Genomic DNA, 23,865 nt, shown 5'->3' with positions numbered 1-23,865 from the left:
ATCTGTCATTTTTTAGGGTTGACAGCACAAGAGGAATGGGAATAGAGGAGTGTGCATGTATCAGCTTCCCAGGGGGGGGGGGGTTACCGGGCACAATTTTAAGTAAGTTAAGGACGTTAGAGCATTCCATTCAGAGCTGGGACGACACATGAGTGTCAAAGATTAACCTCCAAGAATTTAGCTTTATCCTCATACAGTAAGCGATTTCTATATAGGCCAGTTGATAGGGGGGTTGAACAAGGAAAAATTATGGAAAGCTGCAATAAGTTTTATCGTCTTCGTAATAGGCTACGTAATAACATTTAATTTGAACTTCTCTACTGCCTTGGCTTTGGCAGCCATCTTTAAAAAATGGCAGTCAAAAACTATTTTTTGTTAATATCTCACTTAGGACTCACTTTAGAAGAAAATGGGTCGATATATATAAAACGATCTAAGTTTTATGTTCTAAGCAAAAAGCAAAAAAAAGCAACATGTTCTAAGCAAAATTGTCTCTGCAAAATAAATGTGTAAAATAGTCACCATAAAAGACTGAAAAAGTGCCAGGTGGAAGAGAGGAAGGAACTTCAGTAAGGTACACCATGAAAAGAGCATTGCTCAGAACTTTGGGGGAACATCTTCATGTTGTTGAAAAGAATTGTTGTTGTTGATTTAGGGGCGACGACGATCGTGGGATCGGATTCGCCCCGGCGTACCCGTTAAGGGTGAATCGCGAAGCCGGGAAAGGCGAAACGCCAAGTCAAAACGCGAAACGAGTGATGCCAAGCACTAGAAACTAATATGCCACACGGCAAAGAAACGCGCATAAGGAGAGGCATAAGCACATAATATAACAGGGCAAACAAACAGCCAGAGGGGCACACAGCATTTCAAAGAGCAAATACCCAGGAAATCAGTGTGCATACTTGCCCGGGAACCTGGCCCGCGGGAACCGTACATTGAACGCTTCCCAGAGCACCCATCGCCAAGGGTCTCGTCTATTCACCGGGGACGCCATAACATCCGGAACCGGGGCAACAAACACCTGCAAACAGGGGACCCAGATGGTAGTACTCATGTGGTGAGAAGTCGCCACTCGCTCCCACATGAAGGGAACCTATCCACCATGAAAGTGCTCCGGTCCATCAGACAGCAGTAACTCGGCAATCTCCGACCAGTGACTCGGCGGCATCACAGACGCCGGCAACACGTCCTCCAGGGCCCCAATGCGCACCCTCACAGGAGCGAACGGGCCCCAGGGCACCACTACAGGGGCACCCGCAGCCCCGGGCACACCACCAGACGACAGCAGGGAACCCGGACGGCGCGCATCCTTCCGTAATGTCACCACCAGGCCACGCCCAGCACCAGAGTCCACACCATCCCTGGCAGCGGATGCCACCACCCCCCACTGCGGAGAGTCCACTGGCGGAGAAAGTACTGAAGGCACGTCCGAGACACAGGCACCAGCACCAGCAGGCACATGGACCTCTGCCTCCACGAACTGCGGAGACATCGACGAATCCGTAACCACACCGTCAACACCCGAAGATCCAGTGACTGAAGTCACCAACATCGGCCCAGGCAGAAGGCGAACGCCGAGAACGTTTGGGCTCCGACCGGATATCGTCAGGGCGGAAGCGGACCCAGAAACACAGGCACCACGAGCCGGACGAACCGACGCCCGACAGAGAACGGCAGCAGCCTCTACCACAGGAGGAACTGGGCCACAAACAGCAGGAGGCTCCGCTGCCACCCCAGCACCCAGCACATCCGGGACCCGAGTGACGGACACAGGGCCAGGCGCAGCATCCGGAGACGAGGGAGAAGACGGCGACGCCACACAGGGAGCACCAGGAAGGCCCACGGGAGCAGTTTGGACAGTGGCAGGATCAGGCAGACCAACCGACGATACTGCAATACCCGAAGGAGGGTCGGCAACAACCGGAGGAACGTCAGGCGCCGCCGGGGAAGCTGCAGCAGCGAACGGGACGCACACCTCCTCAACTTCCCTGAAGACTGCCTCCAGTGGGAGCGGTGGGAAATCCTCTTCTCGGAACAAGTTGACAGGAGCAGCTGGAGTCTCAGAGCACCCTGCAGCCTGATGCCCCAATAGGCCACACCAGAAACAGGTACGAGGCTGCCGGGCATAATACACCCTGACGTAGTATCCCATAAGCCGGACAGAAGAAGGTATATCCGACCGCAGGCACATTCCCAACGTGCGAATGTTCATTCGCCTTCCAGCATACCGCCCCGAGGAGAGCGTGTTCACCAGCACGCTGACAACAGTACCAACCCCCCCGAAGTAACGCCGTAGGAGGTCTTCAGGAAACTCCAGGGGCGCCCCATGGACGCTGACATAAGTCAGGGCTCCACTACGATCCGAGATCGCCACAGAGCCGGCATCACCCGGCAACGACAACGTATGCCCCTCATACCGACGGAGGAAGTCCCAGTACTCCTCCTCCCTCATGAACTTGAGAACAACCCGGTGGGCTGTAACAAGCTCAACACCATAGATAGCCTCCACCGGGATACGAAGCATGTTATACATAACCAGCTTTATGTCCGAATAACCAGCCCGACTAGTGAACTCCAAGCCCACAGAGTTCACACACACAACAGGGGGAAAATGGCCTCCCATGTCAAACTTGCCACGTCAACACGCAGCCAGGCAGCAACACAAACTAGGGGGGGGGGGGCAGAGACGCCCACACCACCTGGTGACCAAAATGGCAAACACCCCCAACTTCCAGAGGCCAGGCAACACGTCTGCACCTCACGGCAGCTCCAGGTGGACTCCGAAAAGAATTGGAGAAAGCAGTACGTAGCCTCATTTTAAATGAAGGCCGAGAGAAGAAGTGTTGAAGGGAACAAGGGAGATTGCAAAGAAGGCCAAAAGAATGTAGTTGAGTTAAAATATTGTATCTCCAGGTGATATCATCAACCTGTTCCAGATAAAAAGGAACGGCTACAGTGGAGGTATTCGCAACAAAGACGGTACGAATGCAGGCCTCAAAGTCCATTAAAATATCAGTCGTGCTGCACCACTTGTGAAAGGCAAATTATGAGGCATATATTCTACGACCTGTATAAGGATTACATTTGCCACATGTTCACAAAAATTGTGGACACAATTTACCCGGGCACAGAGACGAAGATATTTTGGGAAAGTCCATTGAGTACTGAGTTTTGTAATGGGAAAAACAACTGCCTCAATCCAGTCTTTTGGGACCAATGTCGGTTCCTAAATACGGTTGCCCAACCACATAGGGTGGACGGTAAAGAGACGGTCTCGCTTCGTGCAGGTCAGCGTTCAATCCCCGACCGTCCAGGTGGTTGGGCACAATTCCTTTCCACCATCCCATCCCAAATTCTTATCCTGACCGCTTCCCAGTGCTATATAGTCGTAATGGCTTGGTTCTTTCTCCTGATAATTCCCTCCTGATAATTACCTTGCTCGCAAATGCAGCAAGATACACAGTGGGAGATGACGGAACACCTCGTAGTGAATACCGGCTGAGTCCACCGCCATATAAATGCAGAGAGACAAAGCAGACTGGAGTTTACAAGTTGGGAGATTCAGTAAAGGACTTACGAGTATGGAAAGTAGGAGGGAGATGAGTCCCTGCTGAGAAGTGCGAACCCACTTTATTTGCGACCAGCACCGGATCCAAAATAACAGGACCACGGGATGAGACACGTATTTTTTGATCTGGGATTATAACTCTGCCTAGTTATCAGTGTTATAATCCCAGATCAAAAAATATGTGTCTCATGTATGTTAAAAAATCCCTACCGCATGAGCCACTTCCCGCTCAACAGCGAGAGGGGTTTCAATATCATGGTATCCGGGTACACGTTGGTAACCCTATCTTGAGGTTATCTTGAGATGATTTCGGGGCTTTTTAGTGTCCCCGCGGCCCGGTCCTCGACCAGGCCTCCACCCCAAGGAAGCAGCCCGTGACAGCTGACTAACACCCAGGTACCTATTTTACTGCTAGGTAACAGGGGCATAGGGTGAAAGAAACTTTGCCCATTGTTTCTCGCCGGCGCCTGGGATCGAACCCAGGACCACAGGATCACAAGTCCAGCGTGCTGTCCGCTCGGCCGACCGGCTCCCTACACTTAATGTTTTGAATGCCTATGCACCTACTGGCCTCCTCCAGTATACTGACCTACCTAATTTTGCACATACTGATTCTACAATATTAATTGGGGATTTAAATGCTAAACACAAACAATTAGGGATCAACTCACAAACACCAACGGGAGAAGATTGTTGGCACTTCTCGATGCATATGGTGATGTTCAAATTATCAATAAGAATCAACCAACGCAAATATATGGAGGTATTCTAGATAGGTGCATTGGCTTTAACCTGTCATACACAACTCATGAGACTGATATTATGGATGACTTAATGTCTGACCATTTAGATATAACAGCTAACATACACGTGGCTAATGTTGACCTACCTGGCACTAAGCTGAGTAGACGCAGGCTAACAGTAAGGAAAGAGCAAGAAAAATTCTTTATAGACAGCATAGAACATTGGTATAACAATTATGAGCCTGAGAATGTACAACAGTTTTATGATGACCTCGTAAATAAAACCTCTAAGGCCATCAAAAATAGTGAGTCACACCAAACAAAAAGAAGTACTGGTAAACAGGTCAGACACAACCAGTACTCTGACGATGCTAAACTGAAAGAGCTTAAATCAATTGCTAGACAGACAGGTAAAGCATATAAGAACCTTAGAACTCCTCAAATGTTAAAAGTGTTTCAGGCCGCGCTTGCAGCGGCAAGGGAGAGAATGACAGAACTGAGACAAAATGAATGGGAGGGTTTTGTTAGTGGACTTAACCTCCATACTCCCCTGGGCAAAGCCTGGAAAGGCATAAACAAAATTATTGGTAAAAATAGTAGACAAGTTTTACACCCAAACCCGCTAGAGAAAGCCAATCAGTTAATTACAAAAAGGGCTCAGGTTTCCAGCTTTGGAATGTTACCAGCTAGCAACTAGAGAGAAATTGCAGGAGAGGTCCACAGACAGAAATGCTCTCATAAATTTCATGTTGAGCAAGCAACATGATTAATGTGATGTTCCATATACAGATTATGAAATGGATGCAGCCCTCTCCGGGGGCAGTAGCACTGCTCCGGGTGAGGACGGTATCACCTGTGAGATTCTAAGACTCCTATATCGTGTACCCGGTAACCCACTATTAGAATTGTTTAATTCGAGTTATGTCACTGGGCAGCTGCCAGTATCATGGACCACCAGTCTTACGGTACCTGTACCGTAAGACTTTACGGTGCCTGGCCAACCTTAAAAGGGGCCTCGTAGCCTGGTGGATAGCGCGCAGGACTCGTAATTCTGTGGCGCGGGTTCGATTCCCGCACGAGGCAGAAACAAATGGGCTAAGTTTCTTTCACCCTGAATGCCCCTGTTACCTAGCAGTAAAATAGGTACCTGGGTGTTAGTCAGCTGTCACGGGCTGCTTCCTGGGGGTGGAGGCCTGGTCGAGGACCGGGCCGCGGGGACACTAAAGCCCCGAAATCATCTCAAGATAACCTGATGCTTTCCGTCCCATCTCACTGACCAGTTGCATGTGCAAAACCTTTGAGAGAATGGTGCTTAATAATAGATTATTTTATAGAGTTAAAGAACACATGTCACCTGATATCAATGGTTTCACACATGATGAAAGTGTACACAACTGTATCACAACCTTTCTTACAGTTCATGGAGATAAAAGGCACATGTACACAACATTTCTTGATTTTAAAAATGCCTTTGAGATTGCTAATAGGGAAGTGATTATGTATGAATTAGCGAGAATGGATATAGGTGGACAATTATTACAATGGATACGGGGCTACCTTACCAACCGGAAGTCCTCTGCACTGTTCCAAGGCTACAAGAGTGAAACTAAATTAATGCAACTAGGCACCCCACAAGGACGAGTACTCAGTCCTACCTTGTTTAATGTTCTAATTAATGCCTTACTAAAATCAATCCCAACTAGTCCGGCAAACATCACTATCAGCTATGCAGAAAACATCCTTGTGCATACTAAATCCCACCGTGAAATGCAAACAGTCTTAAATTGTATACATACAGCTTGTGAGAGCCTTGGTCTTGTAATCAACGTTACTAAAACTAAGGTATTTAACAGACCAATTGGCAACCGCAAAAGTGGACCACGAAATTTAAGATATATAACATACCAATAGACTATGTCTCTTCTTTCAAATACCTTGGTGTGTCTGTCCCTTGTACCTCAACTGCAGTCAATAAGTTACATCAACAATGTAGAGACAGACTCAAGGCTCTCAGAACTGTAGTGGGGTACAGCCCTAAATACGGTGTTAATATTAGAACAGCAACAATGATGTATTTAGCATATATGAGGTCTCTGATTGACTATCATGCACCAGATTTGGTCCTGCAAAATGGCCAAAGTATTGATATACTGGAGAAAATGCAAAATGAAGCACTCAGAATTATACTTGGCTGTCCTATAACTATCAAAGTTCTCAACATGCGGAAAGATTTAAATATACTTAGCATTAGAGATAGAATATTTGAAATTAATCTTATGATGGGACTAAAGCTGCTGCGTGATAACAAAAACAACATTGTGTCAGTTGAACTGTTAGAACACATACGAAATGGAACTAGCGAGTCTAAATGGATTAAAAAAACAGCCACTCATATTAAAATGATGGAACTGCACGATGTATATACAGATGAAAGAGTACAGCACTTCCTTCCACCCTGGCAGATAGTACCTTTTGACATCCTGACCCCTGCATACCCCACCAAGAAACTAATCACAAGCAACCCTCATGCTCAGCTTGCTGCTAAATTAAGCACCATAGAACACATTCACAATATACAAGCTGAAAACAACATTGCACAGACCATATACACTGACGGATCACTCAATACAGCTACAGGGAGGGCGAGAAGGGCTGTTATTGCTCATCAGCCCGATGGCAGCACAATTCAAAGAAATATCCGAATTAGTAACTGGGCGTCCACAATGCAGGCCGAGTTGGTAGCAATACTGGTAGCACTCGAAATTATTGACAACATTGAAGTAGACAGCTTAATTATTTCCGACTCCCTTTCCTCACTACGAACAATAAACAGTTTGCAATCAAGCAATAACGTGCTTGTCTCAGAAGCCAGATATAGATATATAAGAATACTTAGCAAGAGGGTAAATATAAAAATATTGTGGATTCCTTCTCACATTGGCCTGCAGGAACATGACAAAGTTGACGCCCTTGCTAAGGCTGCAGTAAATAAAGACAGTATTGAACGGAATCTTGAGCTATCATAATGGCCCCTTAAAAGTGTCATTAGTCGAGAACTCCTGGATGGATTTGAAGACAGTAGAACAGTGCAAACTGGAACTAGCAGGTCCATTGTTCATCACAATGAAATGTGTGAAGTAAAACATGTGTATGGGGCAAGTAACAAAGTCAGTAGACTAACAGATGTTGTCACAGCTCGTATAAGACTTGCCTACAAGTATCTCTGGCAGTTCGGCTTGTATAGGGATCTAGATGAAATAAAGTGTAAAGTATGTGGACAAAGACAGGGACACACACTCGAACACTATATCTTGGATTGTAGTAAAATTGAGCCATTAAGAGATAAATCTAAGCTCACTCTGTATGATATGGCAACCTATCTTATTACCATGGATAAACTACCTGAAATCCTTACACTGTATCCATATTTCGCTTCCAGTAGATAAACGACATATGAGATTCAGAAACAAGTAGTGTATTGTGAGGACTAATAATAAACAGAAGCTCCCCTATGACTCTGTAATATCTCCATTGGTCAAACTATTATGTATTACCGATAAGACCTACCATTAATGTATAATGACTTACTGTAAATATATAACTCTTGAAATAGCACTTTCTCTGTAACTAGCTGACATTGTAACTATAAGGTGAGAAGAATAGATGAAATTGTTTATGTAATAATCTAAGATGAGGTCTGATAAAGACCTTTTGTGCCCTCTGTAATGCTTTTTGCGCTACCGCTCACAGGATGAGTATGGGGTGCACAATAAACTAGCCGCCTCTGGTGGCAACACAAAGGACCATGGAGACTGAGGATAGGATATCTGGAACAAATTTACCCGCAATCTTACTGATATCGTTGCTAATGAGGGGAGAGGGTTGTCGACAGTAATGGTAGAGATGAAGAATTGCCATGTCTTAAGTTCAGCAAGGAGCTTAGCACTTATTTTCCGACACAAAATCAAAGATTCATACACTTGCTGACGCCGATGTCTTCTCCAGGCTGCACACTTACAGTGTACAGTACAAACATAGTCCGAGTTCCACCAAGAAACGCTCCTCAAGGGGCCTCGTAGCCTGGTGGATAGCGCGCAGGACTCGTAATTCTGTGGCGCGGGTTCGATTCCCGCACGAGGCAGAAACAAATGGGCAAAGTTTCTTTCACCCTGAATGCCCCTGTTACCTAGCAGTAAATAGGTACCTGGGTGTTAGTCAGCTGTCACGGGCTGCTTCCTGGGGGTGGAGGCCTGGTCGAGGACCGGGCCGCGGGGACACTAAAGGCCCGAAATCATCTCAAGATAACCTCCATGTGCCCGGGAAGACAACAAAGAATAGAGTGGTGGGCATCATGTAATTAGGTGTGGTAAAGGAGGAGGGAGTGAGTGAGAGGTAGATTAAATTGGCAGAGAAGAGCAGTGAAGGTGGTAAACAGATTCCACTTCACGTTACAAAACCTCCACTGAGGAAAAGAGGCAGGAGGTCAGAATGGGGACACGATGATAGAGAAATGTTCACTGTTGTTTAGGTCATCAAGGACCCGCCACGATACCACATAAAAGGCGAACAGAGAAAAATCAGTAAAAGAATGAGTGCAAGTGCTCGAATCTACATGAGTTGGCTTCTCAGAATTCGTGAGAGACAATATAAAAAAGAGGAAAAAAGGCTCCAAAAAGTGGCATTAATCCTCGGGTATTAGAAAGAATATCGCCCCAGAGAACATGTCTCTAATCAGTTAAAATCATTCACGAGGAGCTCTTTTTTAAGACCAGGAAGAGAAGTCGCAATATGTGGTGGCAGGTAAATGGAGCAGGTAGTATACCATTTAGTCATGAAATATGAGCGGTGGTGACATGTATAGTTAATTGAAAGCGAAGGTGGATAAAAGAAACATCATTCCGGATTGAGAGATCAGTTGAGCTGGGAGTAAGAGGAAGAGTTGTAGGGGACAGTAGACAACCATAGCTGTCTACGTTGATGCCGTCACTTAAGTATACATTTTTGTAGACCCGAACTAGGATCTCGCCAATGTTTGACAGGACAGTTAGGTAGTCACCTGTAATCTTAGCAATCGTAGAAGAGGCCTTAACAATACGCCTGTCAGTCCGGGTTAGATTAAAGGTAATATGTGGATCTACCGAGTGAACACGGTGTTAATGCATGTATAACTGGCAGTAGAGTTGTCAGTTATGACATCAAAATATTTTATCCCTGTATGTGGGCCAGAGAGATCGAGGAAAGTAAAAGCACTAGGTTGGGTGTTGAGGGTTCCTCAGCTATTTCGGTGCCATGCACTTCCCGGAAGGAAGGAAGAGGATCAAGAGTGCAATTGTAGCAGTCACAGGTAAACCTGTCCTCTTAAAAATAACGTCGCTTTTGGCCGTTTGCCCGTATGGCCGAATATGGACGTAATTTGAAAATGAAAAAAAATTGAAAATAAATTAGGGATTTTTTTTTTCAACAAGAGTAATTTAAGGGTCCTCTGGTAGGTTAGGTGGGCAGGAAATTCTCATAAAGTTTCAAAACGTTATGAAAAACGTTAATGGAAAGAATCCTCTTCTAAGCTTGCCGTGTAAGCCGGACGACTCAAACAGAAAACGGAACAGTGCGTCACTTTTGTGAGTCGATTTCATTACAAATTACGTCCAAATTTGGCCATAGTGCGCATACGAGCCAAAAGTGACGTTCTTTGTAAGAGGACGGGTTGCACAGGTGGAGTCACGTCAGGTGGCGACTCAGTCACCACTGGGGATATGGGAGACGCCACTACTAAGGACGTAGCCGGGGTATGAAGAGGATCAGGAGGGTGAGGGAGTGACGGAGCAGCGTCTGGGCCCAACACAGACCGAGCACTGGAGCCCGGTCTTCCCTCACAGTGCGACTTTGGCGCCTGGTCGCCCACTCCGTGAGTCTGAGAGGGTTGTGTTGAGATGAGACTAATATAAATGAAACATTTATATGTTAGTCTCATATTGGACTTCAATACCCTGCACCCCCCACTCATCATCCTCAGGGATAACAATGAGAGTATACGAAGGTAGCCACTGAAGGGTGTAAAACCCTACTGGAAATCCATATTGGCCCTGGGACTAATAGGAATGCCGCCCCTGCAATGCTCACTTGATCCAATTCTAACCAGGTTTGCTAGCCAGACGAGCCAGTTGAGAGAAGCGAACTTCGCTCAACCTCTCGTATTACCCCAGTCTCCCCACCAAAGTAGTGTTTTGGCCCCCTAGGGGCCATTATATTTCTCCTGGTTGATGCATTCGCGCGATCCCGTCGTGGTCGATGTGGCAAACCCGTCTGGGTGTCACTTTTGATAGTCGAGACCTGTCATCTTTAGTTAGTCTTGCTGGAACCAGATCCACCGTACTGGAGTTCATTCCAACTCCATGCATTAGTGCTGGAAATATGGCCATGGAACCTCGATGTGTAGTGAAGTGTCCTTTGCTCTTTCTGTAGCAAATCTGACCATTCTAAGGAAGACTGCTCTTCTCCCAATACTTACTACATCAACTGCGGTGATACCCTGCCTCTTCCCCATCACACATACACTGTAAACTTGACCAGGCCATCCTCAACCTGAAACATTGCGAATATTTATCTTTCCCCGAGGCAAGGCTCCATGCAGATGCGGCAAAAATGAGAGATACGTGGGGTCACCTGGGTGTAATTCGCTTGTGCACCTCTACAGCCATAAAGATAAATGGACAACAGTAAATGGCAGATAAAGACACAACGACAACCACAACTATAAAGCGTAGCACCTCATGCACCTAGCACTGCCGGGTGGGTAAAAACTGAGCAGAAGACTAGCTTCATTCTAGATTGTCCCACCCCACTAACCATCTTGGTACAATATACCGAGAAGAGACGTTAGGCAATCTCCAGTGATGTGGTAGTCATTGGGAGATTCACCATCATCAAGATCTACCGCGTCAAGGTCCGGTTTCGTGACGAAACCAGATACAACAGGTCCCAATTACTAAGGAAAATCGTCGACATTACGAATGCAGCTCCATTGGACATCCGCGACGATGTCGACGGCGCTGTACTTCTCTATTCAAGTGAGGAAGCTCTAGAGTTTGCACCAGAACACCAAGACGCCCAACGAAACAGACGCCCTTGCTCTACGCGAGGTTTCTGTCCACGCTGAGCTGGCCTTAGGACACCTGCGTTATCATTTGACAGATGTACCGCCCCAGTCAAACTCCCCACCTGATAATGTCCTCGGAGCGGATCGCGGCGGGCGCGAACGCCCGGGCTTGGGGCTTACCTTATCATCACTCCTACCCGACGCTACTTGGCTGAACGAACCATCGTCGCCAGTCACACGAGTGTCTACATCGCCACCCAGAACCCTAACACCGTACTTGATAGCATCAATTGTCGGAAAATCCGACACCATTTAATATATCATACAGATAATAGCTGTATTGTATAAACAAGTTATCCATAGAAAACGTAACTTGTAGTGGAATTACCGTTTAAAGAAAACGGGATATCATCACCACATACTGTTATAATTCACCACCTATTATGGTGGGAATTATTCTTAAATACATTAGTCTTTGGACTTTACCATCATAAAAACATCTCATATAAATTAACTTAATTATCAGTATTAAAGTAGAGTAAATGTGACCCTTCTATCACTTTCTGATATTTGGACAATGTAAGCCAGGCGTCAGAGGGAGGAAGGAGGGCAGCCATTGTTTTGTACGAGACCAGAGGCTCACACGGGAGCAAATTCGGCTCCTGTTAATTTTACTTGGACGTAGTGTTATGGAAACCAAAGGTGTACCATTTTCAACACGCTGTCTACAAATTCAAGTTAAGTGTTCTTTCCGAAACCCATGTATCTTCATTTATGGCCATTAATGTCATTATATAGGGTGACCCGGTTAGAGCACGTGGAAGCCTCAAACTAAAGGTAATTAAGCCAGGTCTTCATGTTCCATGTACAGTTTTCTCTGAAATACTTGTCATATATAGGTTTCTGGCTTCACAGTTAGCGCCTTTTTGACAGGTCAAGACGAGGAAGAGTTTGTGCACCAGTTACTGGGTGATGGAAGCTACCTCAAAGAGGATAATTTGGTGTCTACACCCTAGTTATACCTGGTGGACTAACCTGCTGTACTATAAGATAAGGAACCTTTTCAATGTATGTAGTTACTGTAGTTTGATTGGCTGCATATATATTAATTTAATAAACCCCCCTAATGTGTAGAGGATCGATTTGTGAGATTTAGAGATTATTGCAGAAATACAGTCCACTTATCATTATACAAATTGCTATCGAAGTATATAAATTAACGTAAATATAAATTCATATAAATTAAATAAATATAAATCTCACAGGTCGGTTCCCACATCAATCAGATTATCTTGAGATTATCTTGAGATGATTTCGGGGCTTTAGTGTCCCCGCGGCCCGGTCTTCGACCAGGCCTCCACCCCCAGGAAGCAGCCCGTGACAGCTGACTAACACCCAGGTACCTATTTACTGCTAGGTTGTCGGAAAATCCGACACCATTTAATAATCATACAGATAATAGCTGTGTTGTATAAACAAGTTACCCATAGAAAACGTAACTTGTAGTGGAATTACCATCTAAAGAAAACGGGATATCACCACATACTATTATAATTCACCACCTATTATGGTGGGAATTATTTTTAAATACATTAGTCTTTGGACTTTACCATCATAAAACATCTCATATAAATTAACTTAATTATCAATATTAAAGTAGAGTAAATGTGACCCTTCTATCACTTTCTGACATGTGGACAATGTAAGCCAGGCGTCAGAGTGAGGAAGGAGGGCAGCCATTGTTTATACTAGACCAGAGGCACACGGGAGCAAATACGGCTCCTGTTAATTTTACTTGGACGTAGTGTTATGGAAACCAAAGGTGTACCATTTTCAACACGCTGTCTACAAATTCAAGTTAAGTGTCTATCCGAAACCCGTTTATCATTCATTTATGGCCATTAATGTCAGGATATAGGGTGACCCGGTTAGAGCACGTGGGAGCCTCAAACTAAAGGTAATTAAGCCAGGTCTTCTTGTTCCATGTACAATGTTTCTCTGAAATACCTGTCATATACTAGGTTTCTGGCTTCACAGCTAGCGCCCTTTTAACAGGTCAAGACGAGGAAGCATGTTTGTGCATCAGTTACCAGCACGTGGAAGCTACCTCAAAGAGGGAAAATGTGGTCTACATCCTGGTTATACCTGCTGTACAAATAAGATAAGGAACCTTTTCAATGTATGTAGTTACTGTAGTTTGATTGGCTGCATATATATAAATATAAACCCCCCTAATGTGTAGAGGATCGATTTGTGAGATTATGAGATTATTGCAGAAATACAGTCCACTTATCATTATACAAATTGCTATCGAAGTATATAAATTAACGTAAATATAAATTCATATAAATTAAATAAATATAAATCTCACAGGTCGGTTCCCACATAGGTAACAGGGGCATAGGGTGAAAGAAACTCTGCCCAATGTTTCTCGCCGGCGCCTGGGATCGAACCCAGGACCACAGGATCACAAGTCCCGCGTGCTGTCCGCTCGGCCGACCGGCTCAACACCAGGCACCCGGCTCTGACTGCAGCTAAAGTCAAAGTCATCACGAACAACGACAGCCCAAGGCCTACTCTCAAGGTCACCTTCACACCGAGCGTTACTACATCTAACGCCAATGTTTTAAGTGTTTCAAATACGACTATGATACCAAGAACTGCCCACAAGCAGAGGCAAAGAGCAGCATTTGCACCCAAGATAAGGGGCCTCGTAGCCTGGTGGATAGCGCGCAGGACTCGTAATTCTGTGGCGCGGGTTCGATTCCCGCACGAGGCAGAAACAAATGGGCAAAGTTTCTTTCACCCTGAATGCCCCTGTTACCTAGCAGTAAATAGGTACCTGGGAGTTAGTCAGCTGTCACGGGCTGCTTCCTGGGGGTGGAGGCCTGGTCGAGGACCGGGCCGCGGGGACACTAAAAAGCCCCGAAATCATCTCAAGATAACCTCAAGATAAGATCATCACTTCAAAAACTGCCAGTCACCTAGCAAATTCTGTCTCAATTATGGAGGAGCTCACACCGCCGGCTCTATGGACTGCCAAGTACGACTGGATGAAATCAAGAAAACAGTAACTGCCAACCCAACAACCAATCAGCTGGCGAGCATCAATATCCAGGCTACGTCGTTCCTCAACCCGTTCTCGCAAATTTGATAAGTCAATATTGACTTATTAAATATGTGCATAGGTGACATACTTAACATAATAGATACCCTTAAAAAGATTCATAGAAAACACCGACCTTACCTAACCTTGTTAGTATCTTAAGATAAGCATCTTATTGCTTCGTAATTACAATTATTACCTAACCTATAATAGGTATACGTTATAGGTTAGTGCTTCCCAACGCTTCGGCGTCTGCTACACAGACGTCCGCACCAGACCCCCTCCCCCAATGGGGACCCAGGACACACACAGTACTATGCTTTAGGAGGTGAGACCCCACCCTGATCCGGTGCATTATACCGGTAAGAGACGAGAGACCTCTTAAGGAAAGTGCAACCCTCTAGACATAGAACCAGTGAAGAGCAGAGGTGCCATAGGCACAATCAGAGAACACTGTATAAACATCAGAGGTCCGCGGTTGTTCAACGTCCTCCCAGCAAGCATAAGAAATATTGCCGGAACAACCGTGGACATTTTCAAGAGGAAACTAGATTTATTCCTCCAAGGAGTGCCGGACCAACCGGGCTGTGGTGGGTATGTGGGCCTGCGGGCCGCTCCAAGCAACAGCCTGGTGGACCAAACTCTCACAAGTCGAGCCTGGCCTCGGGCCGGGCTTGGGGAGTAGAAGAACTCCCAGAACCCCATCAACCAGGTATCAACCAGGTATCAACCAGACAAGGCTCTCTTGCACCTAGCACTGACAGGTGGGTAAACATTGAGCAACAACAATATCATCTACCGGGTCAAGGTACGATTTAGAGGAAACCGGACCCTTACCCGGTCAGAGATCTCGGATTTGATCACCACAACAACCGACGTTGCACCACTGGACGTCGTCGTCGATGGCGAAGGATCTCATCAACTGCTGATCAGCAGTGCCGGAGCCGTACAACGTCTACTTGACCCCATCAACCTTACTGCTCTCGAGAAGGCGCACATAATCCTCACCCCACCACGACACTACCTCGCAGCCAGGACGGTGTTTGTCCGGAGAGTGAGCTCCCTAATCTCTGAAAAAGCTACCACCGACGTCGCCACCAGTATAAGTGAACAGAATCCTTCCTTGACTGTTGTCTCTGTAAAGTTCATTCCAGTGCAAGACAGTCACCTCTCCACCATGATGGTCACCTTCACCTCGCCTGAGGAAGTTATCTCTGCTACCACCAACGGCTTCCGGTGCTTCGGCCTCGCTTGCATACCCCGACAAATCAACAAAGAACACTAGTACCAGCTTCGACAATGCTTTAAGTGCTATAGCTATGAACACTTTACGAAACAATGTCCATCTGGTGACCAATGACCAACGGTGCAGCAATTGCGCCGAGAATCACCATTTCAAACGATGCACCAACGACTTCCTCCAATGCCTTCTCTGCCAAGGTGACTATACTGCCGTCTTTGCCGAGTGCCCTCGAAGACGTGAGGAAATACAGAAGATGTCCGACGATAGGCAAGCCAACACCAATCGTCGTGAACCATCAACTTTCAACGTACAAGCCGCCAACTTTCCTCTGCTCACGGGTGGGAGCAGAGCTTCTGCACAGCCTGCATTCCATTGGGGCCCTCGCTCCCAGTCCGCCAACAAATCATCGACGCAGCCATAGTAGCCACAACCCCTCTCTGGTCAATTAACAAGCCATCCTTCAGCTGTACCTAAGACTACACCAGCTTCACAGGAACTTACATCTCATGCTACTGCAGACTTCCACCTGACTTCCGATGATGACTCTACTGCCTCTGTTGACGTTATAGGTCATTCACCAGCCCCGGCCTCGTATGAATATGAAGATGAGCCTGATTCTCCAGCAGTAATTGCACTGAGCCTGCAACGTAGCACCCCTCCAGTCGGATCCCCTGCGTTCAGACGGCTCTCCAGCCTTATATATAACACGAAGTATAATGAATATTTGCAGAATCATCCAGAAGCTAATGTGGACTGCTTTCTTGACAGTCGTAATCTTCACGGAATGCGACGAATCCTTACTGGCTCCTGAACTCTTCCCTGATGACTAATCCTGAGTACAAGAAACATCAAATGACTACACCAAGCACGAAGAAATAGAAGAAGAAAGAAGAAAGAAGAAAAAAGAAGCACGACATAGATAGAAGCAAGAAGTAGAAGTAAGAAGATAGAAAAAAGAAGACACCACCTGAAGACAGACTATCTCTACCTTGAATGAAGAAGCACTGCCACTGCCGCCTTTCTGACCCGTCTCCCAGCCTAGCCAGATGTTGGGTTGTTTTCAGCAAAGATTTAAGACTCGTGCCATGGCTCGGTCAAGCCCTGGCACTTTTCTTGTCAACTTCAGCGTTTTCCTCTCACCGACTTCTCTTCAGCTGTCCCCACTTCAAGGCATCTTCTCCTATATCATTCAATTCGACCCAGGACACAGGTGAGCCAGCCAGCCAACTCTCCAGGCAACCAATCAGCGGTCTCGGCCGCCACCACTACTCTCATCCCATCTCTGATCAGTGTAGCTGAGAAGGCGGCAGGAACAGAGATCGCCAAATACGTGAGAGTACTGAACAGGCTGCTCGGCCAAAACACTCTACCTACGATGTCAATCCCAAAGGACCTACTACAGCCTCCAACAGCTTCAGAACCCACTACAAGAACTGTACCTCGATCATCTGCTACCGCTTCCCTCTGCACCAACAAGAAACTGACGAAACTGACAGGCCAATAGACGTCACCCCAGGCTCCTCCATCTAAAAAACAAAGGATGAGAGGCAGCCCTCATTCATGGACAACACTTCAGCAACGCCAAACAGCAGCGACATCTACCACGGAACCAGAACAAACCCCAACACCAGCAGCATCTGGAACATCAACTGAAACAGCACCTCAGGCACCCACTCCAATAACACAGGCCCCGGTTAAAGCAGCACCACAACAGGCATCTGCATCAGACACTGAAATTGAAGAGTACGAAGAGCTTGAAGAGCTGGAAGACACCTACATGCACCCAGTACCCGCAGCCATACCAGGCAAACCAGACAGTAGCAAACCTTGCTACTGCCTCTACATCCCTCAGGAGGCATATGGTACGTTCAAGGGCAACAGCGGTACGAGGAAAACCCTGGAATAGAATACAACCGTCCACTATTCCACAGTGGAGCGATATAAAGACCTCTCCATCCTGAACATAAATCACATCGACCCAGGCAACCAGGAAGCCTGGTCGACGACCGGGCCGCGGGGACGCTAAGCTCCGGAAGCACCTCAAGGTAACCTCAAGGTAAGGACCCAGTCTTCAGGGCAGAAAAGATGGAACAACTCGACTTCTCTACAGCAGCCGAAGATCCAGAAGGAACTCCGATACCAAAGCTTTTTCTCGGATATTTCAGGCGACACTATAACATCGTACCACCATAGCCAAAATCAAACCTAAGTTAAAAGAACAAACAGGTTCATCAACATCATACGGAAGACGCCTCCTGCAATCCATACAGAACACCTCACCTGAACCAGGACATCAAACTGCCTCACCACTAGCATCCTGCCGCCTAAGAAGAACTCAAGCTACAGGCTTAGACCGAAAAATATCTCCTATCCGCGGTGGACAGGCCACCGAACCTTCAAGCCTCCACATCCAGATCCTCTTCCAAGAATTTCACCGCCCCATCCTTCTTCCTCCCACATCCTCTCCAAGCTCTTTGGACATCAAAGCTAAAAGCACCTCCACAGTAGGTAGGAAAGGGAAGCAGGAGCCACCCCCGTCCCCTACCCACGCAAAACACACCTCTCACCACGATTGATGAAGATTAAGCCACCCAAGAGGTGGTGCAGGCATGAATAGCCCTAACCTCTTACCATGTTAAGGAACCACCTTTGATGAGGGGCACTTATCCCTAATGCAACATTAACTACCTATCCCTAGTGTTAAACATGGCTATCCCTAGTTTATAATTAACCACTGATGTAAGTAATTATCAAAAGAAGGTACCAAGTCAGGAAGACTTTGTAGCTGACCACTAATGTCTCACACTTAAAGAACAATCCCATGTCAATCTCTGGTTCCTGAAAACACCGCAGTTTTACTAATATATGAAAACTTAATCCTAACACATAACTACTGGTCTGTTAGTGGCCGTAGGAGCTGCAAGAGGGCCACCTACTACTCACACTTTACGCAGCTCTCGTAATTATTTCTACTTTGGTCGGGTGTTATATCTTCTCATAAAATTCAGGTAAAGTTTAATCTAAATTACTCACGAACTTTGCTGTTTAACCACTTATAATCAGAAGCTGGTTCTCACCAGTAAACGTTAACCTCTGAACCTTGTTTATTCAGGAAAGACGTTTAGCTTAGGGGGCCTGACGACTGAGTGGACAGCGCTCGAGATTCATAATCATAAGATCCCGGGTTCGATCCCCGGCGGAAACAAATGGGCCGAGTTTCTTTCATCCTAGTGCGCCTGTTCACCTAGCAGTAAATAGGTTCCTGGGAGTTAGACAGCTGGTGCAGGCTGCTTCTTGGGAATGTGTAACAAAAAAAGGAGGCCTGGTCGAGGACCGGACCGCAGGGACGCTAAGCCCCGAAATCACCTCAAGATAACCTCAAGAAGATAGCTAATCGAATACTGAGGTTCAATTTCTAATTGCATTTTGTGCCTCAAACATTTCCACGAACCCTTCTCAAACACCAAGGTGGCAAGGAAAATTATGTATCTGTATTCATGTATATCAAAGGGAATCATTGCAAGATAATTCAGTAATAATTATATATACGAAACCTGAGATACCAAGTTGGTGAGCTACCTGAGCCAGGTGAAGTAGCCGTCCAGGTTACAGATGTAGTTAGTGATGGCGTCCCAAGCGACCGTCAGGCCTCTGAAGGGTCCACAGGCCAGGGACGGCGGGACGAAGAAGAAAACAGCGACGGTGACGGTGGCGGCTCCGACCCAAGACACAGCCAACACCACCATGAACATGGCCGAGGAGTGCGAGGCTTGGAACATGTGACTGGGCGACTTTGTGACAAGCAGTGCTCCAACCACATCAAGCAGCAGCAAGAGGAAAAGGGACACCAAAACCATGAGCGGCAGGAGCGGCGACACAGCGATGCTCAGCCAGCAGATGGTCTGGAGGGTAAGAACATCCAGCACTCTGCTTGGCGCGTCGAATTCTGGCAAGGAGACAGAGGTCTTCAGACAGAACAGCATCGTTAGGAGCCTGTTGGTGAGCAGTAGGACAGTCCATGTCACTCGTATCACAAAGTCCCACATGATCTGAGCGTAGAGTTTCTGTGCAAGAGCAGTCTCCCAGCATGGCATGGCTGGTCTACAGTCTTCCGTGCTGTCGGAGGAGGCCACAATGAGGTGAGATATCACCAGTACTCCCAGAGAGCTGAGACGGACAGCAGCATTACGAAAAATAAAAAGAAGCATAGAGACACGGCTGCTGTACTCCTCCATGGTGCCAAGCAGCGAGAGCAGCGGCGGTAGCACAAGACCCACCACCCACACCGTCACTGTGTCCAGGTAGTTAATGATAGAATTAAGGGTTACGTTTCTCCAGGTTCCTTCTGGATATTTGTTATCAATCCTATCTTCTAGGAATGGTCGATAATTAGTGATGACGATGATGACCATGTAACCAACAGACATTGCCACAAATATAACACAGTTAACAAAGAGACGCTTAATGTAGAGAAATGCTACTTGAGTACGAGATCGACTGTACTTTGACCGCTGGAACTGATCTTCATCAAACGCAGCACGAATTTCATTTTTCAAAATATGCTGCATGGATTGAACACCACACAACCGTCTTAGGGAAAAGTCCCAGCTAGTGAAGACCATCTTAGAGAAGGTATGACTTCCCAAGAAGGCAGAGTTGTAACGGAGCCACTGACCGACTCGCGTCAACACAGCCACCAGCGACATCAGGAAGACAGTGAGGACGGCCAGTAGGTGCATCACTGCCACAGGGTACACATCATCCAGCAGCACCACTGGGTAATAGCCCAGGAACACAGGCGAGTGTTCCAGGCTGCCTTCACCCAGCAGCAGCTCCGACACCCACCACACCTTCTCCCAGCCCTGAGAACCACTGTCACCCGCCTCCGTCATATATTCTGAGCTGCAGTTCACCACCTGAGATAGCATAAACAAAAATCAGATTTTTACTGGCGTGTGTTCGAGCTTCTCGCAAAGTTGAACAATTATTTATCAACTTGAGTTTATAGTAATCCATTATTTTGATAGGAAGTGTTAACTTACAGGTGAGAGAACAATACCTTAGGGTTATCGTAGGTAATAGTTATGGGTGAGCATTGATGGGTAGATGTGGTGTTTATGGAGGCCCAGGCAGCCGGCGTCGAGGGCAAAGGGTCGTCTAGCACCACTAGCTGCATCACTAGCGGCATCACCAGGCCCATGCACAGCACTAAGCTCATCCACAAGTTCAGCGAAATCAGGTCTTTAATTAGGTTGAAGACAGCAACCCCATTGGCACCGAACTTAGTATTAATGTTATGTTGAATCACGCTCTTCGTCTGCAAAGAGAACGCACCTGGTAAATCACGGTATTGTAGCCGCCTTCACAAGCACGGCCTGTTTAAAGTGAAAGAAAGTGTTTTATTTAATGTTCAACTCCTGTACATTCAAGTATTTCTCTGTATGATGTTCTTATGTATATATATATATTTTACGAATAAAATATAATATATTATTATTATTATTACTAGCTGTACCCGGCCACACGTTGCGGTGGCTCAGCAACGCATGTGCGTTGCTGAGCCACAGCAACCTTCCCCTGGTCTCCCAGTCCTCCCCACCATTTCCTCCCTCCCCCCATCTCTGTGTCCTCCTCACCATTCCCCACTCCACCGTCCCCTCGTACTCTCCTTCATCTCCCACTCCCTCGTCCCCCCGGCCTCCCTATCATTCCCCTGTTCCCTGTTCCCTCGTCCTCTGCACCATCCCCCTCTCTCCTTTTTCCTTGTCCTTCCCATCATTCTCCATTCCCCTGTCCCCTCGTCCCCACCATCTCCAATTTCCCCGTCCCCTTGTCCTCCCCACTCTTACCCACTCCTTTGTCCGATGCATTCCCAAATGTTCTGATGTTCCCATCAGAAAATTGGAAACATCAAATGATCTGATGTTCCTATCAATGAAATATAAGGAAAACAATTTAAACACGAAATGAAAAAATGAAGAAATAAAAAATTAACTATTCTCACGAAGTGAACGATATGGCAAACAACAAAGCTTAATTCCAACGCAGTGTCACAAAATATTAAATCAAAATGAAAATAAATCGAAATCTATGAAAATTCAATTTATCAATGAAGTTGGAAACATTGAAATGGAATTGTAACATATTTAGTATAGCATGTGTGTTGCTCTTAGATGCAACAGATGGCGCTGTTTTTCAAAAATGCATGATTTTACTGTAACAGGTGTGGTATCTATACTTATACTCACGAAATGAACGGTATGGTAAACAACACAGCTAAATTCCAACGCAATATCACACAAAATAATTAAATTAAAATGAAAATAAATCAAAATATATGAAAATTTAATTTGTCAGTGCAATTGGAAAGATTGAAATGGAATCGTAACATATTTATTATAGTGTGTATGGCTCTTATGTGCAACTGATGGCGCTGTTTCTTAAAAAAAATAAGAATGTTTTTACCTTTTACAAGTGTGGCATCTTTACTTATACTTACGAAATGAACAGTGTGGTAAACAATACAGCTCAATTCCAACACAATGTCAAACAAAATAATTATATCAAAATTAAAATAAATCGAAATTTATGAAAATTCAATTAATTAATACAATTGGAAACATTGAAGTGGAAATCATAACATATTTAGTATAGCGTGTGTGTGTTGCTATTATGTTCAACAGATGGGGCTGTTTTTTCTTTTCAACCCGGCCACGCGTTGCTGTGGCTCAGCAACGTGTGTGCGTTGCTGAGCCACAGCAACCTTCCCCTGTTTCCCAGTCCTCCCTACCATTCTCCCCTCACCCGTCTCCTCGGCTTTCCAACCATTCCCCACTCCACCGTCCCCTCGTCCTCCCCACAATTTCCCACTCCACCATCCCCTCTTCCTTCGCCCCATTCCCTTTGTCCTCCCCACCATTCTCCATTCCCCCATCCCCTCGTCCCCACCATTCCAAACTCCCCCGTCCACTCATCCTTCCCCACCATTACCCTCTCCTTTGTCCCCTCGTCCTCCCCACCATCTCTCACTTCCGTCCCTTCGTCATCCCCACCATTCCCCATTCCCTCGTCCGATGTCTTCCCAAATGGTCTGATGTTCCCATCAGAAAATTGGGAACATCAAGTGATCTGATGTTCCCATCACTGAAATATAAGAAAAACAGTTAAAAATGAAATGAAAATATGAAAAAAAAAAATAAACTATACTTACAAAATGAAAAATATGGTCAACAACACAGCTCAATTCCAACACAATTCACACAAAATAATTATAACAAAATGAAAATAAATCAAAATCTATGAAAATTCAATTTATCAATGCAATCAGAAACATTGAAATGGAATTGTAACATATTTAGTATAGCATGTGTGTTGCTCTTACATGTAATAGATGGCGCTGTTTTACAAGAAAAGTATAGTTTTACCTGTCACAGGTGTGGCATCTATACTTATACTTACGAAATGAATGGTATGGTAAACAACACAGCTAAATTCCAACGCAATGTCACAAAATAATTCAATAAAAAATAAAATAAATCGAAATCTATGGAAATAAAATTTATCAATGAAATCAGAAACATTGAAATGGAATTCGTGACATATTTAGTATAACGTGAATGTTGCTATTATGTGCAACAGATGGCACTATTTTTCAAAAACTCATGTTTTTACCTGTCACAGGGGTGGCAATTGTATAGTAGGTATGTAAAAAGATGCGTCTATTCGAATGCAATGTTGTGTCAAAATTTCAAAGCAATTGGTGAAGAACTTTGAGATTACTACGATTGTTGCTCTTACGTCCAATAGATGGCGCTGTTAAAAAAAAAAAAAACATGTTTTCTCCGGTCACAGGTGAGGCATGTATATAGTAGATATATAAAAAGAAGCACCTATTCGAATGCAACGTTGTGTCAACATTTTATAGAAATCGATAAAGAGGTTTCGAAGATTTCCCTCACATGAAAAACACAGATTTTCAGAAAAGCATGTTTTTTTTACCATCACAGACGTGACATTTATATAGTAAGTATATAAAAACCTGGCCAGATGCGAATGGAACATTGTGTGAAAATTTCAAAGGTGAACAACTTTCGGAGATTAGCGATT

General features: G+C 45.6%; 1 protein-coding gene across 1 annotated transcript in view; it reads right to left on the bottom strand.

Annotated features, from left to right (window-relative positions):
* Positions 1 to 19,334: 19,334 nt before the first annotated feature.
* The window catches only part of LOC123773260 (voltage-gated chloride channel TMC4-like), a 45,309-nt gene continuing 40,778 nt past the window's right edge, over positions 19,335 to 23,865 (bottom strand). The window contains exons 3-4 of the mRNA XM_069317794.1: positions 20,819 to 21,076; positions 19,335 to 20,675 (exon numbers count right to left, since the gene is read on the bottom strand). Coding sequence (XP_069173895.1) covers positions 19,335 to 20,675; positions 20,819 to 21,076 — 1,599 coding nt within the window. The remainder of the gene's footprint in view (positions 20,676 to 20,818; positions 21,077 to 23,865) is intronic.

The sequence above is a fragment of the Procambarus clarkii genome, chromosome 89, assembly GCF_040958095.1.
Source record: "Procambarus clarkii isolate CNS0578487 chromosome 89, FALCON_Pclarkii_2.0, whole genome shotgun sequence".
Classification (NCBI taxonomy): Eukaryota; Metazoa; Arthropoda; class Malacostraca; order Decapoda; family Cambaridae; genus Procambarus; species Procambarus clarkii.
The sequence above is the reverse complement of the archived record's forward strand: the minus strand, read 5'-3'. Positions and strand labels throughout refer to the sequence as shown.